The sequence below is a fragment of the Ruditapes philippinarum genome, unplaced genomic scaffold, assembly GCF_026571515.1.
Source record: "Ruditapes philippinarum isolate M1 unplaced genomic scaffold, ASM2657151v2 ctg5708_1_1_1_1, whole genome shotgun sequence".
Taxonomy (NCBI): Eukaryota; Metazoa; Mollusca; class Bivalvia; order Venerida; family Veneridae; genus Ruditapes; species Ruditapes philippinarum.
In genome coordinates, this window is record NW_026858807.1 from 1 (window position 1) to 21860 (window position 21860).

At 31.3% G+C, this 21860-nt stretch overlaps 2 protein-coding genes across 4 annotated transcripts in view; one reads left to right on the top strand and one right to left on the bottom strand.

Annotated features, from left to right (window-relative positions):
• Positions 1-1856: 1856 nt before the first annotated feature.
• LOC132754327 (uncharacterized) lies at positions 1857-4679 on the bottom strand. Its single transcript, XM_060744944.1, has 4 exons — positions 4571-4679; positions 3828-4002; positions 3297-3368; positions 1857-2287 (listed from the first exon to the last, which is right to left on the bottom strand). The coding sequence occupies exons 1-4, from the start codon at positions 4592-4594 to the stop codon at positions 2121-2123; spliced, it is 438 nt and encodes a 145-aa protein (XP_060600927.1). The 5' UTR covers positions 4595-4679; the 3' UTR covers positions 1857-2120.
• Positions 4680-6429: 1750 nt separating this feature from the next.
• LOC132754326 (fatty-acid amide hydrolase 1-like) overlaps positions 6430-21860 on the top strand; it is a 67519-nt gene continuing 52088 nt past the window's right edge. The window contains exons 1-3 of one of the 3 annotated variants that reach the window (XM_060744943.1): positions 6430-6583; positions 18555-18750; positions 19185-19298. In XM_060744943.1, the coding sequence (XP_060600926.1) occupies positions 18562-18750; positions 19185-19298 (303 nt within the window). In that variant the 5' untranslated portion in view covers positions 6430-6583; positions 18555-18561. Of the gene's footprint in view, positions 6584-17506; positions 17536-17654; positions 17813-18554; positions 18751-19184; positions 19299-21860 lie in introns of those variants that run through there. The other 2 variants (XM_060744941.1, XM_060744942.1) reach the window with 2 other exon arrangements.

Sequence of the window (21860 nt, forward strand, 5' to 3'; positions counted from 1 at the left end):
CTTTTCGAACTACCCTCGTTTTATTGGACCTTACAACGACCCATAAAACTAAAACCTCCCTTCTTTCCAAAATAAGGACATATACCATTGTCCCTCTCCTCTTTACTAAGATTTTGGTATATTATTTACGTATTTCACTATCACATAAAATCCAAAAAGTTGTTCACTTATTATTAAACAACATACGATGATCAAACAATGACAAACAACAACGATAACAAATTAAATAACGGTGCATAGCATAAGCTTATGTTACTACATGTAAAATAAATATTGTTTTAAATAAGTTGTATGCAGTGTGTACGTTTGAAGAAAAACCTACACACCAAAAGCTTAATTACATGAATATCTATAACTCGGAATGCACATTGTGAAGAAATCTAGTAGTTTACATAAATCTGAACCTGTTTAGCGATAGTTAACTAAAGGTTACACTCTCATAGTTACTTTATAGGAAAGATGATCAGACACACTGTCACCACATTAAAATTAAACAAACGCAATCTATAACAAATCGAGAAAAGTACTTAAAACGTAGATTATATTAAAATTAATTGATACAATTCAATGAACAAAAATAATCTATGTAAAAACTCGTTGTCTGCCATATTTCATTAAAAAACGCGCCGAATTATCATGTTCAACAGACAAGTCAAAAGTCACAACTCAAAAGTCATAAGTCACAAGTCATAAGACACAAGTCAAAAGGGCAGGTTTATGCTTCCATAATAAAGATACTTGGCCGAAGTCAAACTTGTTAACTTGCATGGAATAAGCTACTACTAACCATGCTAACCGCAAACAGAACATTTTTTCGTCCTCAATAGTTTTATTTCAGTTCATTTTTACCCGCAATGTTTTTCCCCTTAGATTTAACTAATATTACTTACATTATTTGATTTTAATCAAATGGAATTTGATTTGAATAGGAATTTATAATAAAACAAAGATTTAGTAGATACTGAACACTATTTCCATGGAGAATTTTGCAACTGTAAATTAGTCGAAAGTTCGTTTCAATCGTCTTATGCCCGGTTCGAGCAGAATATAATGACTAGAACAGCTTATTAAAGAAACCCAATCGAACGCAAAAGTATCAAAAAGGCGATCTGTCATATTTAATTTTATATAATTATTGAAAAGCTGTTAGAAACATCTAGAAAATATCATTATTGTGTTTTTATATTTATTCTGACTTATATCTTTTCCCAACACTTCTTGCCATCGCGCAATCGAACAGACCTTTACCTATAACGGAAGTTCTTCGTAAGTATCAATCGAACAGGCTTTAAGTGTTAAAATGGCCAATGAAAATTCTGCCTATATTCATTTTTTTCTTTACTGATAATTTTAGCGGAAGTCAATGTGAAATCAGACGGCCTTCGGCCGAAAAAATCGAGGAACAGAAAAAAATCCGCGACGTTGTTTTTTTTTTTTTTTTGCAAGTGTTGTAGAAATTCTACAAAAAGTCGAGGGGAAAAAATTATAGGCCGCGATTTTTGTTCATCAACAATGACTTTTCATAAAAAGTCGCGGGTAAAAATCCGCGACTTTTTAGTCGCGATTTTGGGTGCTTAGTGGGCCTTTTATAAAAAGGATCTTACGTTAGTAGTATTTTGAAATTGAAATAAAACAAACATTTAAAGTCGACAATATATATATCACTTCAAAGCTTATAGACTTGTTGCTAGTAAAAGCGATTTTGTCGGCACTTCCGAAATTTACAACATTTAAAGTCGACAGTATGTAACACTTTTCATAGCTTATAGACAGACTTGTTTCTTGTAAAAGCGATTTTGTCGGCACTTTCGTTTTATATTTCTTTTCAAGAGGATTTAATAATAACAGCATGTAACTACGATGTTCACTAAAATTTGTATTTAACAAGAGTTGTGGTTATTACAATTACATACAGAAAATTAATACAAAACCGATGTACATGTACTCGTATATGCGTCACTCATTTTGCTAACATCAGTATAAACAGTATTAACAAAGCAGAAAATGTTAGCCTCTGATGTGGAATATGGTACAACCATGTTTAACAGCATTTTCTTTATAAAACAAACACAAAGAAAACAAATAATACAAGCTTTAAATAGCAACCTTTTGCCACATATCTATAGCCCTCCTTGTTTCCCATTGGTTGGGTTGGCAGACGGTGGAAGGAAACATGTAGGAGGTCTGCAGTTATCCCAGAATTCTGTATCAGCCAATGCCTTCTTGCGCTCCCAGCAGGTCTTTGGAGGACAACAGACACCAGAAACTGTACGATAACACATATATCCTGAAAACAAATCGTATCGGCTTTATCTTGAATACAATTAAACTTTTCACCATCTTTCCTTGTTTTTGAATTCTGAAAAGTAGCGATTGTTTCCGACGAACACTTCAATCGGAACACATCGACAATCATTCATAATATTTTTATATTTATAAATTAATACGGATGGGAAATAGTTCATACACGTGGTTTTACATGTAAACAAAAACAGAGTTTGTTAACTTTGTATTTAGTTTGATTTTATTGACCAGTCAATTATGAATATATTACAACGTACTGCCCGTGTAATTTACGAGAATAATCATGGAAAATATAAACATTTTTTCGAAAAAACACACTAATTTAATATGTATAGGATAGGCGTCATTACATCTGCAATAGCACAGTAGGCTAAGTGAATGCTACTGCAGTATCCCTAAAACGGACTGTTACGACAACAAAGGGCCTCCTTTGCAAGCCATAACTATCCGTGCTAGGGGCTCACACACCCTAGCGCACTTTCCTTGTTGTCCCTACTTACTTTGTAAGGTCACTCCCCTTGGTCTATGTCAGGACATTGGCATTACTTTTGAGTCGTCAGTTTGAGAAAGAAGCTTAACTCCACAACACGCACCGAAGGGTAGAGTGAATTCAAGTACCCCTCTCCGAAAATACACACAGTTGGGTTGCGAGAGGTGTTGGTGTTGGTAGTTTTCACTCCGGATCAAGACAGTAAGTTACACTGAATTTACCAGAGCACAATTCAGCCACCGCATTGTTCCTGGGCAGGCTGTCAAGCGGTTTACCAGTACTGGTTACCTTTATTTTCGCAAAGAACTGAAACTTCTGTACATACCGGCGCACAGGTACAGTGCGAATGACCGTAGAAAGGATTTCATGGTCAATCACAATGAAAGTGACCATCGAACTCGGATGACCCGATTCTGTACCTATTGAGCTAACCGGACGGCTCTGGATCGCGAGAACACTATGCAATTGCTTGAATAAATGATGTGTTAGAGAAAAACGTTACCTCGTATGCAACCGCATTGGTCTAGACATACTTCGCCAGGTCCACTTTTTAGTTTCGAGCACGTTCCAATACCTTTAACATAGGATAGTTTACGTAATATTTAAGGAATGTTCCTGAATAAAAATTAATGATGCCTTTCAAATCTAAAAGAATAATAATGGAGAAAACCTCATTGTACATAGCGAAAATAAGTATGTACATCCGAAACTTGTAAGTTATCATTATAGAAACACGTTTAAATAGGGCTTCCTCGACGGCAATCATACCAAAAATAAATCGATAGAATTCGTAGACTCGGATGAGTTGTGTATGTTCTCTTGTAGCCCTTGCATACGCTCAACCAAATTTTCAACTTTAACACTTAAGTGCACTGAATTCAATATATCCCAAAAGACCATAAAATATTACAAGACTATTGGAATTCTTTAAACCCAAAAAGCGATGAAAATGGCAGCTTCGATCCCGTTCTTTAATTAGTATTGACTAAATACTATTAATTCTAAACAAAAGTGAAAACATAAACAAATATACCCAAAATTGCTGCCGCTCCTAAATCTTCTACACCAACAAGATTTCCGTCATTGTCTCTGCAACACATTCTTTTATGACACTCCACGGAGCTTGTACACGTTTGTAATTTCGGTTTTCGCGTTCGTCCAGAGTAAATATCTGTCCTTGCATCAAGGCATTGAAAACTCAAGCATACCTTAAATATTGCAATATCAGTTGGTAAAAATTAGTTCAATGTTGAATTTTCTATGGGTGAATACCATTGCAAATGTGTCGTTGTTTGTTAATCAAATCTGATGAAATTAGAAATAAGATAATATTGCCATTGTTTTCTTCTGTTTATGATTATTTAAATAATCTAACAACGTTAGAATGTAAATGTTCTTTGAAAAGTATACATCTCATTCTAGGTAATAAAATATACATGTTGTATTGTTTATAATTGTTTTGTTTAGTTTATACAAATTTATTTTAGTTCGAATGTGTTGATACACCCTCGAATCCGTTCCTAGAACCAACCAGTACTAAGCAATGGGTATAAAAGCTCTTGTTCAACCACACATTAACCACTCGGCCATGCCGCCACTCAATTGGATTGCATTCCCAGTACGTAACTAGTTATTCTTCGTAATTAACTTTCTAATATCTGCTTATTTTACCTAATTAGCTAGCCCAAATGACATTTAATATTCGTAAAGAAAATCAGGTATATATAACAATATAGCGGTCTACAGAAATTCAAAAATAGTTAAAATATTACTTACAAATGTTAGTACGATAATGTTCATTTTTGGCACAGAATAATAAGAAAAGTTCTGTAAAATTTATAGCAAACAGTGTAAAACATGTTAATATATATACTCTTACCGTGTAAAACATGTTAATTAAGACGGATGTTGTTTAATTAAATGTAAAGGTAAACCACAAAATAATTGAAATACATTGGACAATTGTTTGACTTGCCTTCAAGATATTTATGAAATTATTGTTATTTTTTGTTGTTTTATTTGTTAAAACAATGATTTACATAATACAACATATAATCATTTAAGAACTGTCTAGAGTAAACTTAAATTATAGGGCAAATACATTTAAATATTAATTTGAAAACAATATAAATTTTTGTTAAAACGGAAGATATACTATGAACTATATGTATCATTGTTGTACAGCGTTCACCGGAAATAGCCCCTCAAAACACCGAAAACAAAAGTAAAAAGGTTTACATCGAGTTCACTTTCAACTTATTTCTCCATCATAACTTAATCGATTGTTTCTAATTAAACAATTGTTGTGAAGCTAAATAGGTCTGGTTTAGAGCAGTATTTGCTTTTTTCTGCAAATCTTAAATGCATTTTGTTAAATTGGCGATAAATTGTAGCGTATTTGTTGAAATTTGCGGACGATGTTGATATTTACAACTAAAGCTCCAAATTGCATTTGTTGTCTTGAATACAAAAAACACTTGTAATGTACTTGTAATGTACTTGTAATGGAAAACTGTTAGCTAGTGTACGGGGTGTGGTAAAAACGAATGCCATTTTCTGCAAAAAAATAAACATAAACTTAAGTACTGCTGAATGTTTTGTTTTTAGGTGACAAGTATATCATTTTAAATCAGATGTCCAGGTGAAATATACTACAGTATGAGTATATGAAAGCCAAAAGTATTATAACGTTATAAAAAACCGAAAGCAAAACATATTCACGTTTACGGCTTAATTTGCCTTTAATAACACAAAACAATATATAATTTTTCCTCCTAAAAACTTCGAAATAATCTTCAAAAAATCTACAAAATTGATAATTGATCTATAGAAATATGAGATGTAAGACATACATTATAATATTGCAATTTCAGAGCAGATTCATACAAATTTGAATTAAAGTAGTAAAACATACCAAACATGTTGAAATGACTTGGAGATAACTATGGATGATGCGACAAACATACGAGGCCACATATATTTGGCACCATTTATTTTATTGAGAATTTATTTTAGCTCGATTGTTTAGGAAGCAACAAGATTACAGACAAACTCTTGTATTCGTTCCTATAACCAACCATGCAGTACTAAGCAACAACAACAAAAACTTCAGCGTAATATTTATTACTTCAAGACTACTTTACAATATGCAGCGAGTGTAGTGTCTTGCTCAAGGAAGCAACGGGTTTTTAATCCACGCCGATATTCTAGACCGACGTATTTATCACTTCCCCACACTGACCTACACAACCTTTATTTATATTGTAGATAATGTATAAGAAAGCAAAATCTAAGGTGTTTTGTTGTTTTAAAAAAGCAATCTAACAAGAACTACATTATTTGCATTTTTTCCTCAATCTGTTTTGTATTTTAGACATAGAACAATAAAAGTGCTGAGATTGTCTTGCTTTTATTGGCTCTTTTATTAACAATATACTTGATCTTAGATAATTGTATCAGTTTTTATAATTTAGATATAAATTCCTGTAGTGTTCTTATTCTCGTTGAAATTTTTATCTACTTTCATTTTCTAGCTTAAAAGTTTCCTTAAAAATGAAAGCTACACACTTTTATAACCATATTTAGACATAAACATGTAAGAGTGACACATAATCAAATGATGTTTAAATGTATGTCCGGACAATTATAGAATAAGTTAAATACTTACAAACAATGCCTGAACATGTGACTATAAACAATATACAATACATTGTACACTTTAAACAAATGATGTTAATCATTTATCTGTTTGGCATTAAACTACGTGTATTACAGAGATAAACATTACAGGTAAAGTAAAACCTAAAATAATTAATCAAAACTGTTTTTTTTTTTTTTTTTTTTTTTTTTTTGGTGTGTGCGTGCGTGTGTTATTTTTGCTGTTGTTGTTGTTTGTTGTTTTGAACTGTAAAGCAATATTAACATTTAAAAAAATAACTTCAGAGAAATGATACACTTCATGTCATAAAATTGGTTTACTCATGATATTTTTCATGTGCACTATATGTAATCATGAATGGTTTACTAGCCCAATATCATTATTATTTTACTCACCTGCCTTTTCGAAGAAAAAAAAGGGGAAAATGGGCTCCGTCCGTCTATATGTCTGTCTATCTGTCCGTTCGTCACACTTCGTGTCCGGTCCATAACTCATCAATTCATCAATTTACTGACGGATATTTTCACCATATCATTCGGAAAAAATAAATGTACTCTAAATAAAACTTCAAGGTCGATAAGATCAAAGGTCAACATTGTCTGATGGAGGGTATACTTTGTGTCCGTCCAATAACTTTTCCATCTATTACGGGATTTTGTAATAACTTGACACAAATATTGCACCATAAGGAGACAACATGTTAAGTGAAAAAAACAGACCTGTACCTCCAAGGTCAAAGTCAAACTTGGAGTTCAAAGGTCAAAATAGTCTGATGGAAGGTATATTTCGTGACCGGTTCATAACTTTTGCATTCATCAAGGGATTTTGAAAAACCTTAGCATAAATACACACCATAATAAGACGATATTTCATACTCAACAATCAGACTAAATACTTTAAATGTCAATGTTTGACTTCTTTTTTCCCCCCAAAATGGGATTTTGAAAAAAATTGTCATAAATGCTCACCATACTTAAAATGGAATACTTTATATATGAATTTAATTAATTTAATGGGAAATTAGACATATTTTTTGTGTATAATATGAATATTACATGCATATACCGTTTACTTGAATTTCTATCGATTTTTTTTTTATTTAACTGAACTTTACACGAAATAATGCCAACAAATCCGTATGTTTACATGCGCATCCGCTCTGTGTATTCGCGCACTCGTATCCTAGAGTTTTGACCATGATCAGACAGTCGATATATTTTGCAATGGGTTCAGAGAACTTGTTTTTTCTTTCACGAACATTCGCTTAAAATACATCACTGAACCCGGACGAATGTCTGACTTTGTGTAAGTGTTCAAGTACCATCATATTACAGTAATTTCACGTGACTAGTTTATTGCGGATGATAATTTTAAAGCAGCACGCCTCCAGATTCATTTTAATTTTTATGAAAATTTTGAAATTGTATTTGAATGAGCAATATTGTGAAATAACCAAAAGGAAGCAATACACATTATCAATGGCACTCACAAACCACGTAAATTATTAAAAAGTGGTCAAAATATGCATAAATAGCCTTTACAGCGTTACTAACGCAGTAGACGTTTAGTTGTAAATACTGAAAAAATCAGTCATTAATCGCACGTTATATGTAAAATATTACTCGAATCTGAAACCTTTTACTTTTCCTTACATCTTAGTACATTTTTCTCGAGTTTGATTTTATTGAAATATTTTGACTCATCTGGAGGCATGTAGCTTTAAGTGATGCGGCAGTTATATAATTTACAAAGCAACAAGTATGTACTCAAACAAAAAAGTATTTTTCTTTTTGACAATATGGTTAAATTAACTAAAAACAAGGAAGGTCGTGTCATAAAAATAAACAGCTCCACTGAAAAGGGCAAATACATCTGATGGAAAATGTATATATAGGAGAGGGAATTATAGACGAAAATAATTAGGTTTGAAGGAAATATACCAAATTGATACATCTGTTAAAACATTGATTCTCCACTAAACGTGTATATTAGAAAATATTCTGTCCCTCGAGTATATTTTGTTGCACTGCAGTTGAAAAATACTTTTTGGGCATTCTATTGCTTCATTACATGGTCACGTATGTAAATCATTCAAATTAATGACTTAGTCTGTTGGATTTATACGAAAATATTATCATGCAAAGGTGCTGTATAACCCATTATGTAATGTCCCCAGACTTGGGTCCCATAATACTGTTGGTTTTACATAATTTCACCTGAAATATATGTTGAAGAAAAACCTCTTAAGTATTAAGTTTTAGTTTAAATGTGTAAGTGAGTGATTTTTATTGTTTTCTACAGTGAATTTGGAAAAAAGTTACTAGCTGAAATGCATGTCCCTCATATATTGAACAGATACGTTACCACACTTAAGGTAACCTGAGTAAGAGTAATATGAACTTGTAACGTATTAATAGTTTTACTATTTAACTCAAGTTTTATCATATTTAATTATTCAAAAATAATTTTGACTACAATGTACATGCTAGAACCACAATGACTTTGCAATGATGAGGCAATTTGGATTATACTTTAAAGTGAAACAGATACGTTACCATATCCCACTGAGAAACATTTACTATTACCAGCACTTGAAAGTAGGATCACATTTATGCATTATACAAATATATGCTATACAAAACTTAATATTTTGATATTATTTGGCAAACATATGTGTATATCTGATATATTTTAGTTTTTTGACCAACAGATACGTTACCAACAGATACGTTACCAAGATTTATTGTTTGAATCTTAATTTACGATTTTGCTCAGTTTTGAAATGGTTCCATGTAAAAAATCACAACATAACGTACGTGTAGCCAATAAATGATGCATTGGTCTCGATTTTATTGGAAAACTGACAATGTGAATCAGGAATTTGAAATTCAAGGATTAGTTGAGTTTTCTAGAAAATAAAATGTTGAGAAACAGGAAAGAAACATATGAAGATTTACTGTTTTATTTCCTGAAATAAATAAATGTTGATATCTTTTTGGTTTGCAAAATTTGTATTAAAAATAAAACGTAGAGGACTCTATAACTTCTGGTAACGTATCTGTTTATCATAGTAACGTATCTGTTTAGAAAGAGATTTGAATACTTTTTAATATATATAACTAAATCTTCAACAAAACTTTGGTTTAAATACGATATATACGGTTAGGCAATATATACCAGCACTGTAACTTGATGAAAAAAAATCATATTAAAGTATTTTTAAATGAATGCCCGTTAGTTTCTAAATTTTAGTCAGGGTCATATCAAGATTTTCTGTCTATGGTAGGGATGGACTAATTGGATATAGCTCAAAATCTTGGAGGTGCACATGTATAATTGGATTGATTACTACTAAGTTGGTTTTCTTTAAGTGGTACCGTTGTTTCTGATATAATTTTGTTAAATGTAGATTTTACTAGATAAGCATATACATGTAGGCTTACTCATATCACCAAGTATGACAAAATCAAGGATCGAGATTGTACCAGTATATATAAAGAAAAAGTATATACTAGAAAAAATAAAGACAATTGAACAGCAGATGAACCAAAAAGATGAAAATATAAATATATAAAAAATGAAATACAGAATGTCAATTCACACTATGAAACACTCACATTAATCTAGCTGTTACATATTCTAATAGATGAGTGTCTTTATTTAAATGTTTTTGTTAAGTTCAAGTCACAATGTTATTTGACTATTTGAAGCTAAACATAAAACAACAAAACCTAAAAAAAACTGTAAATGATATTGTGTGTACTGTTTAATATTAAAAGTACTAGTTCAGACATATTATTTATTGGTCAGTTGTTTAAAAAACTTTATGAATATCTATCTAAGTGTTCAGGGATTTTCATAATTTTGTTCATAGTAGAACGGTGAAACAGATACGTTACTATGATTTAATATCCGTTTCCACTTAGCAGAATAAATTTATATTATTAAGTAAATCCGAGCTACATTGTGTCAATGGATAAGTAAGGAACATCAGTATTTTTATTGGCCTAAAATGCTTTTATAAGTAAATCATGTATTTGGAATAAACAAGTCTGATTAATAAGTAACATTTTCATCAGCTTCAGTTCACAAGCTATTCATAGACGTAGATTTTTTTTAAAATGAATATTGATGCATAATATTTTGTAATATATACTGGTGCTATATTGCAGAAAGAATGATAATAAATTTCTAAATCGTGTATATTCATGCTAATTATTTTTATCTAGTCTCTGAAAGCAATTTGAAAAATGGTAACGTATCTGTTTTTCTCAAATCTCGAATTCTTGGTAACTTAATTTCAGGAAATATTACAAGTTTTTTGGTGAAATGTTAAAAGAACCAGTATGTGTTCAATGTTATACATGAGTTAAACCAACAAAAAAAGGTGTCTTTGTAACTAATCGCAAATGTCAATTATTCACTATTACTTACAGCCTAATTTGAATGTTTAGTGGAGAATCAATGAAAAGACAGCTATATGGTAAATATAGATTTTTTATATGAGTTACTTGATTTTTTAAATGTCTGTACAAAAACTGTTCAAAATCAATTATTTCAAATACATTAATTTGCCTTAAATAGACATGAAACAAAGTAAAATTAAATACTCCCTGAACGTAAACATTTCTTACTTATTCCCCCGTTACACCTTACTGCGTTTAAACGGAGAGCCGTGATTTTCTTGCCGAATATATGAGTGTGGTTTTAAGAGAAGAGAGAAAATAAACAACAAGTTTGAAAAAAACCGTGTTTTTATTACCGAATTTGAGAATGTGATTTTCAGAGGAAAAAATGATCAATTTTGACCCAAAATTTTTAATACATCTATTTAATTCATCTATATTTACTCAGGCATTCATAGAAAGCTTAAGGAATAATCTTTCATTTGATACCAATTTTTTTAATATAAAAAGTTACAAGGGACGCCGTGTTTCTTTCACTTTATTGAGCAATAGGAGAGAGGCGTCAGGTTTTATATCTGACCTTACATTTTCGTAAAAGAAATTCATAAATACTTAAAGAGATGCGGGGCGTCATGCATGATTTAAAATCGTTTAACTAACATGTTACTGTGTACACGTATTCTTGTAGTTCTACAACTGGAAACACGTTTTCTTAAACTCATTTTTCTGTATTTGAGACACCGCTTGCGTCGATCATTCCTTCTATATTTCCAATATGGCCGCTTTCTATAATTGTCAACGGTTTAAAAAAAATAAAGTGGAATATTTAGACTTCTGTTTGACTTTGATAATTTGGAACCTTACATAAAAAACGGTCCTCTTTCAGGTAATGTAGGCCATTTCTTTAAAACTTTTCTAGTTTTCGCTCCCAACAACTTCTAATTGGGAAGCGTCCGTGCATAAAAAATGCAGTTCGTGGTTGCACTTGGAAAAAAGACAGCGCCCATCCAAAATTATCTCGGTGCCTCTTTGACAAGTCTAATTAGTTGGACTACCGAAGTACTAATTGATTTTTTCTCAATGTTCTTGATATGTGTGTGAAATTCTGAAATGTTTGTCTGTTACAACAACGATTGAAACGTCTGGTCGAAGCAAAATAAATTAGATAACAAGCGAAATTGAAATGATTGGTAAAATTGAAATAAATTCAAGACAATATTTGCCGAGAATATGGCCATTTAAATATTGGTTCGTATTGCATAATGATCGAATGATTTTGAGGACGAACTGTCTGTTATTTTACAAATAGCGCAAACATGTCTGTAATTAATATCAAATAATAGTTATAAATAAATTGATATATATAATCAATTCTGTGTTACGTATTGTGTACTTATTTATAAAAGATTAAACTAATTGAATAAATAAAAGATTGCATAGTCGCTTAGAATCTAGGTATGGTAAAAAATAATCTCCGTTACGTATTTTAGTGATACCTCTTGTTCTCTGTCCGTCATTAGACTATAGATGGGTCTGTTTAAAGGAGAACCGCCTTTCTGATAGTAGGCTTGGTTTAGGCTTGGTAACTTGTAATTTAATAATTCGTCAAGTAATATTGATCATAATTGTCTTCCTCCCCCACCCCACCATAATGCTAGCATATTGAATTTGGCGACACTTTAAGGCGGAGACGAACTTCAACAGAGGCGGAGCAAATGAAGTGAGTGACACTGTCTCTTTCAACGGAGGCTCATTGGCACGTTATTTATTACGTAGATGAAATTAGATAATAATAAAAAGAATATGATATTCAAACATGACACTATCACTTCAGTTAAACGTTTATTTTAATCCCTTAAAGCTCTGTGACATGTTGTACATCAGAAAAGCTATATTTTTATTAGAAAATTTGAAAACAATGTGATTTTGATAAAACAGAAAAATGCACAAAATCAAGTCTAAAATACCAAATTAAGGGACCCGGCACAGTGTTTGGATAGTGTAAAAAAAGTAATTCTAGAAGGAAAAAAATATAGTATATAATTATATAATTTATAGTCTATATATTACATATTAACTATATATTTTTTTCTGAATTACTTTTAAATTACACTATCCCAACACTGTGCCGGGTCCCTATGGACGGGGCAATCACAATCATTGAATACACATCAGTAAGACCGGTTTACACAATGCCATCACAATCGCAACTACTCGGCCCTTTCCGTCAGTCTTCGGATAAGGACCTCGAACACAACAGAACGGATGCGGTATTTCGGTCTAACCTACGCTTAGAAACTAAACATGTAAATAAATAGTAATTTAATGACAAGTTTATTTCCAATATATGTCTAGTAAAAGTCCACCTAAAATAAGTGAATTCATAGACCTGTACAAAAGCAAACAAAATATTATTGATATATTTATCATTATGGCTGTAGAAACGGGTATGACTAAATACCGAATATGAAGAGAATACCGAATATGAATATATTACTTTCATAAAAGTTTGGCATAGGGTCAAATATTTACACTTACATTTACATATACCATAGTGAATATTTGTTACTTGAAAAACAAAAGCATAATTAGTATATTTTATAAGCGTTGTTTTTTATATGCATGTACACAGTATCAAATAAATGTTCATATTTGGTATTCTTGTCATTCTGGTATCTTTCTGGTCTGCAAGTAAATAATATAAGTCTTTGTTTACGAAACTATTTCAGACAAAGTTCATTTATATCTATTTAATATTCATATTCGGTATCCTCGTTCTTATTCTGTCACGAATATGAATTAAATCTTTACAGTACGTAAAGCAAGTCACAGTAACTAAATAACTTAGCAAATTTAAACTGTCATGAAGATATGTTAAAACAAGGTTTCATTTCACAGGCTTTTATCAGCTTTTATTAGCTTTTATAAATAAAATAATTCATTTTCGAGGTACAATCACGTTTCTTTTAAATTCTGAATAGGTTCATAATTATATTCTTTCCAGTACAGTACATGCACGAATATATTTGATTGATAAGAACTTTACCTGTACATTGCTTTTGCAAAGCTTTAAAGTAATAATATTGGCTATGAAGTAAAGACAGATTTGCACATTGTGACAATCATTTAAATGTTCATTATATTCATATTTAAGGTTTATTTGCATCGAAACCAATAAAAAATACGAAATGATGATAAAGTTATGTGCCTGAGTTATCGACCCTTCTTATAAGATTCTGTTAATGCCGTTTTTTTTTTTTCGGATAAGATTACGGGCAATGACATAGATCTGTAGACCAGAAATTTCTAAAGGAAGAATGCCTAAAAGACCAAGAGCAAATGATGACGTCACATATAGGTCTGACATCGTAAAATTGATTTACATTTGTAAATCAAGTAGAAAATTGTGCTTTAGTTTTATGGTGAAGTTGGGAGGGTTCCTCTTAATATTTTGAGAAATGAGCCCATTATTAAATATTTTTATGAAATTATTAACACACACGATGTGCTTGTATATAAATCCTTTATGGACAGTAAAATTAACAATGTCAGAGGTTCTTGAGCAATCGAAGTTAAAACATTATTAGAAAATTTAGGATTGGCATATGTATGGACAGAAATGTCATTTAGTAAGCAGCAACTGAATGCTGCTATTGAAACATTATACTGTCAATATTATCATTTTTTTATTCTTCTGCTGATACAATGCCAAAACTGTGCACTTACAAATTATTTAAAAACTGTATAGGATTTGAAAAATATTTATCACGTGTTAAAAATGATTCTCATCGCATAGCTCTCACTAGACTTAGATGTTCATCATATAGACTAGCAATAGAGGAAGGTAGATCTATTTAGAAACATACCAAGAGAAAATAGAAAATGTATTTTTTGCAATATGAATGTTGTTGAAGATGAATACCACTTTAATTGTTCTTGTATGCCAACATAATATATATTCTTAGCAACAAAACTACGTTCTTCAGAAATTAGTTAAAAATGAAAATTTAAAATGTAAATATTATTTAAATATATGATGTCATGAAACCACAATACTCAGTACCTATATAAATTTGGCCTTACCTGATTTATCTGAACTGCTAATATAAACAAAACAATGACCGCCCCAGATAGTATATTATTTACTTTGTATGCACCAGTGATCAGATGGGCCAAGTTGTACTGGTACGGAATATTGTTCTTTTACAAATGTTTGTATTTTCTTTACTTGTGTTTCAACTTTGTATAAATCATTTGTTTTGATATGATTAATTTTATTCTATACTTTCTATTTCAATATTAATGCTGTCACTGGTTATATATATTCATGTGAATATTGTTCTTTAGTTATTTATATATTGATTGATTGATTGATTGATTGATTTATTTGTGTATATATATATGTCATATTACAAAACAAATTAAGACAATTTATCACAGTTATATCTATCACATTGTTTTTAACACAGTAATTAATTGAAAAATAATAACTTTACATTCATAATTAAATCAAAGATCTTGTTGACTTCAAGACAATATATACAACACAGGATAACCCATGAAAGTTCAATATAAAATAGAGAACTTATTTCCAATGGGGTCCTTTGATGGTAAAGAAATATTTTTCTTGAGAACTGGCATTCAGGTCCATACTTAGAGATGATATACTGGACTGATGTTAAATTTCTAAGATCAAATAATATTAATTTCTATTGCACATTATGTTAATTACATATATCACATATTTGCAGGAATAATACTATGAATATGACTAGTTAACACACCAATGAAAGATATCTATTTATATATATCACAAAACCAATCACAAGATACATATAAAAACATACTATATTGATTAAAACAATTATCTCTAAAACTAATAAAAAATAAAATCAGCTTGTTCAAATTGTTTCATATTTTGCTTAGTTCAGCTTTTACTTTCTTTTTAAAGTTAAAAAAAGTTACTTTCCTTTTTAATATCAAGTGGAGCATGTTCCAATCCCTAATACCCTGGTAAAAAAATGTACTTTTTGTAAAACTATTAACATGGGGTATATGAAAGTTCCCGACACCGTTTCTACTATTATAACAATGAACATCAGACTTTAAAGAAAAGTTATCATACATATAAGATGGACACTTTTTATTAAATATTTTGTGTACATGATTAAGTCTTAACTGCATGACTCTATTTTCTATATTAAGCCACCCAATACTGCTAAAATCAATAACTTTCAATGATTTTCTAGAGGAATAACCATGAATATAACGAACAACTTTGTTTTGTGCTACTTGAAGTTTATGTTTAAGTTGTTTAGTAAGGCCACTATATACCAAGATGAGCTGGCATAATCGAAGTGACACTGTATTAAAGAGTTACATAATAGTTTTCTTAGCTCCATATTCAAACTGTTGCCTTGTCTGTACAAAAATTTTAATCGAGAGTTTACTTTTTGTACTATATTATCAACAATAGAAGTGGCTGAGAGATCATTATCCAAGATAGAACCGAGATACTTTACTGATGGCTGAGATTGTATGGTGTGATTATTACAGTGTATTTTAAACTGCTCTAGTTTTGACAATTTCCTCTTAGAACTAAAAACAATACATTCTGTTTTACCAAGATGTAATGATAGCTTATTATCAACAAGCCATTTACTACAATTTTCTAGTTCCTTACCCAAAACATTACAAATAACATCTGGATCTTTATGTGAATATAAAATTGCACTATCATCTGCATAAAGAATAAGCTTACATTTTTTGCTCATATCATTGACATAACATAGAAACAATAGAGGACCCAATATACTTCCCTGAGGAACACCACATGTAATATTCATAGCTTCGGACATAGTATTATTTACATTTACAATTTGACTACGACCAGTTAAATAAGATTGAAACCATTCTACTGACTCCACACCCATTTTTTGTAACTTTCTACACAAGATGTCATGGTCCACAGTGTCAAACGCCTTTTGTAAATCTAACATAATCATACCAGTGAGCATATAGTTCATAATCATGCTCTTCTCATTGTAATAAATGTCACCGCCTTGCATGTTATATATGTGGGTAAAGAACATTTAAAAATGCTCATATGCTCAATAAAATATTGAAAATTGAATTGTTAATATCATAAAAAACGGTAGAAGGTGTCGAAATTACACCAGTGTCGACATTACCCGAAATTGCTCTACGGTATTTTGGCCATGATGGCTAAATTATATGCAATAAATCTAATGTAATTTTTACCCAGCAAATATTAACCATCATAAATGTAAGTTATAGTTTGAAATATCTGTTTTTATACTTTTGTGAGCTTTTTATATACTGTTTATATACTATCTAAATAGAATCATATTCATATTCGGGTAACTTTTTGGTCACAGTTTGATTAATAGTCTCTGTTGACGTAAATAATCCCATAAGAGCTGATTTTAAGAAAATAAAATTCATATTTTTATACTCTCGTTCATATTTCGCGAATATGAATTCATATTCGGTATTTAGTCAAACCGGTAGAAACCGAAAGTACAAACAACCTGTTGACATTTAGTCGGATTTGTTAAAAATTGAGCATCAGTGGGAATAGATCTATTTAAATTACAAATTGTTGTCAGACATATTTTCATGCATAAGAGTACCGGAGCAGACATGTCAAATATACTGTACTGTACTGTATACATTCGTTTTACATTATCTCTGTTTCTGTTTATAAATTACATCTGAAACCATGTGTTAAACTACTTGTCTTGTTTCCTAGGTTATTTTAGATAATAGCCGAGGCAGTTCCGAATGAGCCCCCTACGGACCCGCCCCTATAGGGTCTAGTAAATCTTTGAATTTCGGCGCGAGTTTCGGTAGTTAACTTGATTTCCCAGCTTAATGCATCAACAACGACAGTAGAGCGTAGATCTTAACAATTTCATTTGTTGCTTTTGGAAGGTATAATCCAACTAATGCATTTCTGTAAACCCTGTAATTCGAATTATAATAATGCTTCAATATAATCTGGCACAAAATAATCAGACCTAATTATATTTTAAAACGGTAAAGGGTCAACTCGGCTCGTTTCGGCCACAGGCGTTTCGACCCTTAAATAATTAAATCGTCCACAATTTTGTTCAGAAAAAGTCTTACCTTCACGTGTTTTAAAACAGAATTTTCATAGTATTTCAATAAATGTATAAGACATTATTAATATGCTACTGTGTGTAGCATGGCTGAAATATTCGTGGCATTTTTTTACAAAATCTAAACTGAATATTCGTATGCAAAGAATTATATGCATGCATCATAGTTTCAGATTTTATACATCTAAACATAATTCTAAAATAAAAAAAAATTTGGTAGAATCTAAGTCCAAGAAAGATCTGTGATTTACTTGCAAATCTAGGAAAAGGTAGCTCAGCTGCGGTAAACTATGACAACTAGCAAATTCATTTTTGTGCATGTTTTTGTTCAACTTGCTTTTTCCCCTGCAATCAAACAATAGTTCAAGAGTGATAGGTTTGAGTTCACATGGAGAGCTAGATCTACATAATGACTCCTGGTGATACGAACACATTTCAGTCAGTGGGTTCATAGGCAACAAACTTGTATTGTGCGCAGAGGCATTTTAAGTGTGTATTTGTTGTTTCCGCGTATGACATCACTACATAAGTTTGTATTTATTATTTTATTTTAGTTATAAGATGTATAATCTGATAGAAGACAGTACCTCATTACAGAAAGCTGTAGTTACCGTGCTTGTGTCATTTTCTGGTTTGTGGATCATCCATACATGCTGGAAAAATAGGAATATCAGGGAAAAGATAAGAAATAAACAAACAGAATGCAGAGATTCTCTAAACAAATTAGAAGGCTATATTAAGGAAAATGGAGTAAGAATTTTACCTGAAATTAATGTTTATTCTTACATGTATCCTCAGATTTTAATGAGAGATGATCCAAAATTATGTAGACCTTTGCTGTTGCCAAGATACAGGTGGTTTAGATTTTAAAAAAAAGAAGAAAAAAAAAGCATAATTATATTTTAAAAAATACATTTATTAAGATAAGGTAGTGAATTAATTTATGACAGTCCTTTTGGTGGTTTATAGAAATATATCAGTAAAATATAAACTGATATTTCACTGTTTGAAACAGTAAAACTATCAATTTGATATTTTTCACTGTTTTGAATTTAAGCCTGTTGTGTTGTATCAGTGATATAAACCACTCGGTGCAACATTCTGTCTGAACAAAACCATCCAGTCCAACAGAAACAAGTGTTATTTAACATGAGTATAAAATGTCTAGTTTTTATTTTACACAGTTGACAAAGCGGAGACAAGAAGACATATTGAAACTAAAGTTTACTGAACTTCTCTCTAAACTACAACGAGGTCAGCTCACATCATCTGATACATTAAAAGCTTACCAAGCAAAGGTATTATATTGTTATAATTATATGCATGGAGAATAATCTTCAGTTATGCTGAATATATAAAATGTGTAAGAGAAAAAGAATATTTAAGAAATAATGACAAGCTTTATTTTTCATAGCACTTTCAATGCTTATGAATATATAATATATATATGTGATTTCTGGTTGTCCAATTATGTATGTACATGCATATAGCCTTTATACTGTGTGAATTGATAGAGCTTGTAATCACGATTAGATATAATAAATATGTAATGAGATAGCTGAAAGATAAAAATGTTTGTTTACTATCTATAGTTTCATTATAGATGATATATTTCATACCAAAGACCCACTTATCTCCCATATGATACAATTAACTTTTGGCTCACAGTAAAAGGCAATTATTCTTTTAACATAAATAGTTAAATAATGTTACCTCAATATTTCTTGCACACTTGTCATTTTTACCTGGACTATTCAAAGAATAAAGAGACCTACCGTATTGTGCTCATCCAGGCTTCGACATTGATGTGTGTATCACTTTTTGGTTAAGGTTTTGCGTGCAAGTTGGAACCTCCAAAACTACTAAATGGAATGAGTTGTTACTTCACATACTTATCTAATATAACATTTAACCATTACACAATAGAGGGTTGCTGTCCAAAGCCCATAACACTTATGAAGATTTTAACAGTATTATGGCCTGTTTTGAACTTCTACATTACTATAGGCTGTTAATTCTACATTAACCAGGCTCTAGTTTTACTATCAAGCAGCATGCTGTCCCACAGAAAGCTTTTCCATATTGATGAAGATATTATCAACAAATCTTAAAAGGATATTTTTTTGTTTGAGTGAAATATGGAATATATTTTCACGAAACATGATAAAATGCCACATATTTTCACGAGCTGGGACGGTGAGCGAAAATCTTCGGCATTCTATCATGTTGAGTAAAAAATATACACCATATTTCACGAAAAAGGGAAAAAAAATACCTTTTTATTTAATTTCATTATCAAAGAAAAATGGTTATGAATCCCTTGCTTGCTTTTCAAATGCAATTGTACAGGGTGCAGTAATATATAGATGCGTCTTGTTTTGCCTGTATTTGCACGCCCTGTTTAGCACTTCATTGTGACGTCACATAAACAACTCTTTAAACGTCTGTACAGTGTTAATGACTGCATTAAAGATATTGGTGTTGGGATTTATTTTCTTAGTAATAGACCATTTTCTATCATTCTAGATAGTTTTCAAAACAAAATTCAACAAAAAATTGTTTTTATTTGTCAGATTTTTTAATCAAAATCCTAAAATAAATATGAATTTTGACTCCGCCCACTTTCATATTTATATTTCATATTTATTTTTTTACAAATATGACATATATTTGACTGATATAGCACCATATTTCATGAGTAAATTAAATAAACATGTATATTCATTAGAACTGAGAAACATTCTTGTATGAGTTGGATTATTGATTATACAAATAGTAGAAACCACCCCAGGATTAAGACCACCCTTTTCTTAAGACCATATTTTAAAAGAATGGAATGTTAAAAAAAACAAAATATGATTCAGAATTAAGACGACCCTGCTTATCAGTTATCCACTATTATCCAGGATCACATGTTTATTGTTACTAGTATTATCTGATTGAATGCTCTTAGGTATGACACTTGATGTAACAAGGTGTCAAAGCTGATGCGGTTGGTATATGTATGTAAAACTTTAATTTTGTTTCCTATTTATACCCCCGCACAACAAAGTTGTAAGGGGGGTATACTGGAATCAGCTTGTCCGTCCGGCCGTCCGTCGGTTTTTTCTTGTCCGCCCAATAACTCAAGATTCCTTTGACCCTTAGTCTTCATATTTGGCATGGAGGTTAGTCATGATTAGTAGATGACCCCTATAGATTTTGAGGTCACTAGGTCAAAGGTCAAGGTCACAGGGGCCTTGACTTCAAAAAGCTTGTCCGCCCAATAACGTAAGATTCCTTTGACCTACAGTCGTCATATTTAGCATGGAGGTTAGTCATGATTAGTAGATGACCCCTATTGATTTTGAGGTCACCAGGTCAAAGGTCAAGGTCACAGGGGCCTTGACTTCAAAAAGCTTGTCCGCCCAATAACTTAAGATTCCTTTGACCCTAAGTCTTCATATTTGGCATGGAGGCTAGTCATGATTAGTAGATGATCCATATTGATTTTGAGGTCACCAGGTCAAAAGTCAAGGTCACAGGGGCATTTTCTTAAAAAAGCTTGTCCGCCCAATTTCTTAAGATTCCTTTGACCCACAGTCTTCATATTTGGCACGGAGGTTAGTCAGATGACCCCTATTGATTTTGAGGTCACTTGGTCAAGGTCAAGGTCACAGGGGCCTTGAATTTAAAAAGTTTGTCCGCCCAATAACTTTAGATTCTTTTGATCCACAGTCTTCATATTTGGCATGGAAGTTAGTCATGATTAGTAGATGACCCCTGTTGATTTGAGGTCACTGGGTAAAAGTTCAAGGTCACATGGGCCTTGACTTCAAAAAGCTTGTCCGCCCAATAACTTAAGATTCCTTTGACCCACA

Excerpts from the sequence above, each read along its gene's own strand:
- LOC132754327 (XM_060744944.1), bottom strand. The coding sequence starts at position 4,594 with ATGAACATTATCGTACTAACATTT. Across the intron at positions 4,003-4,570 it reads ACATTATCGTACTAACATTT|GTATGCTTGAGTTTTCAATG; the intron begins GTAAGTAATATT and ends GCAATATTTAAG. Across the intron at positions 2,288-3,296 it reads CCAATGCGGTTGCATACGAG|GATATATGTGTTATCGTACA; the intron begins GTAACGTTTTTC and ends ATTTGTTTTCAG.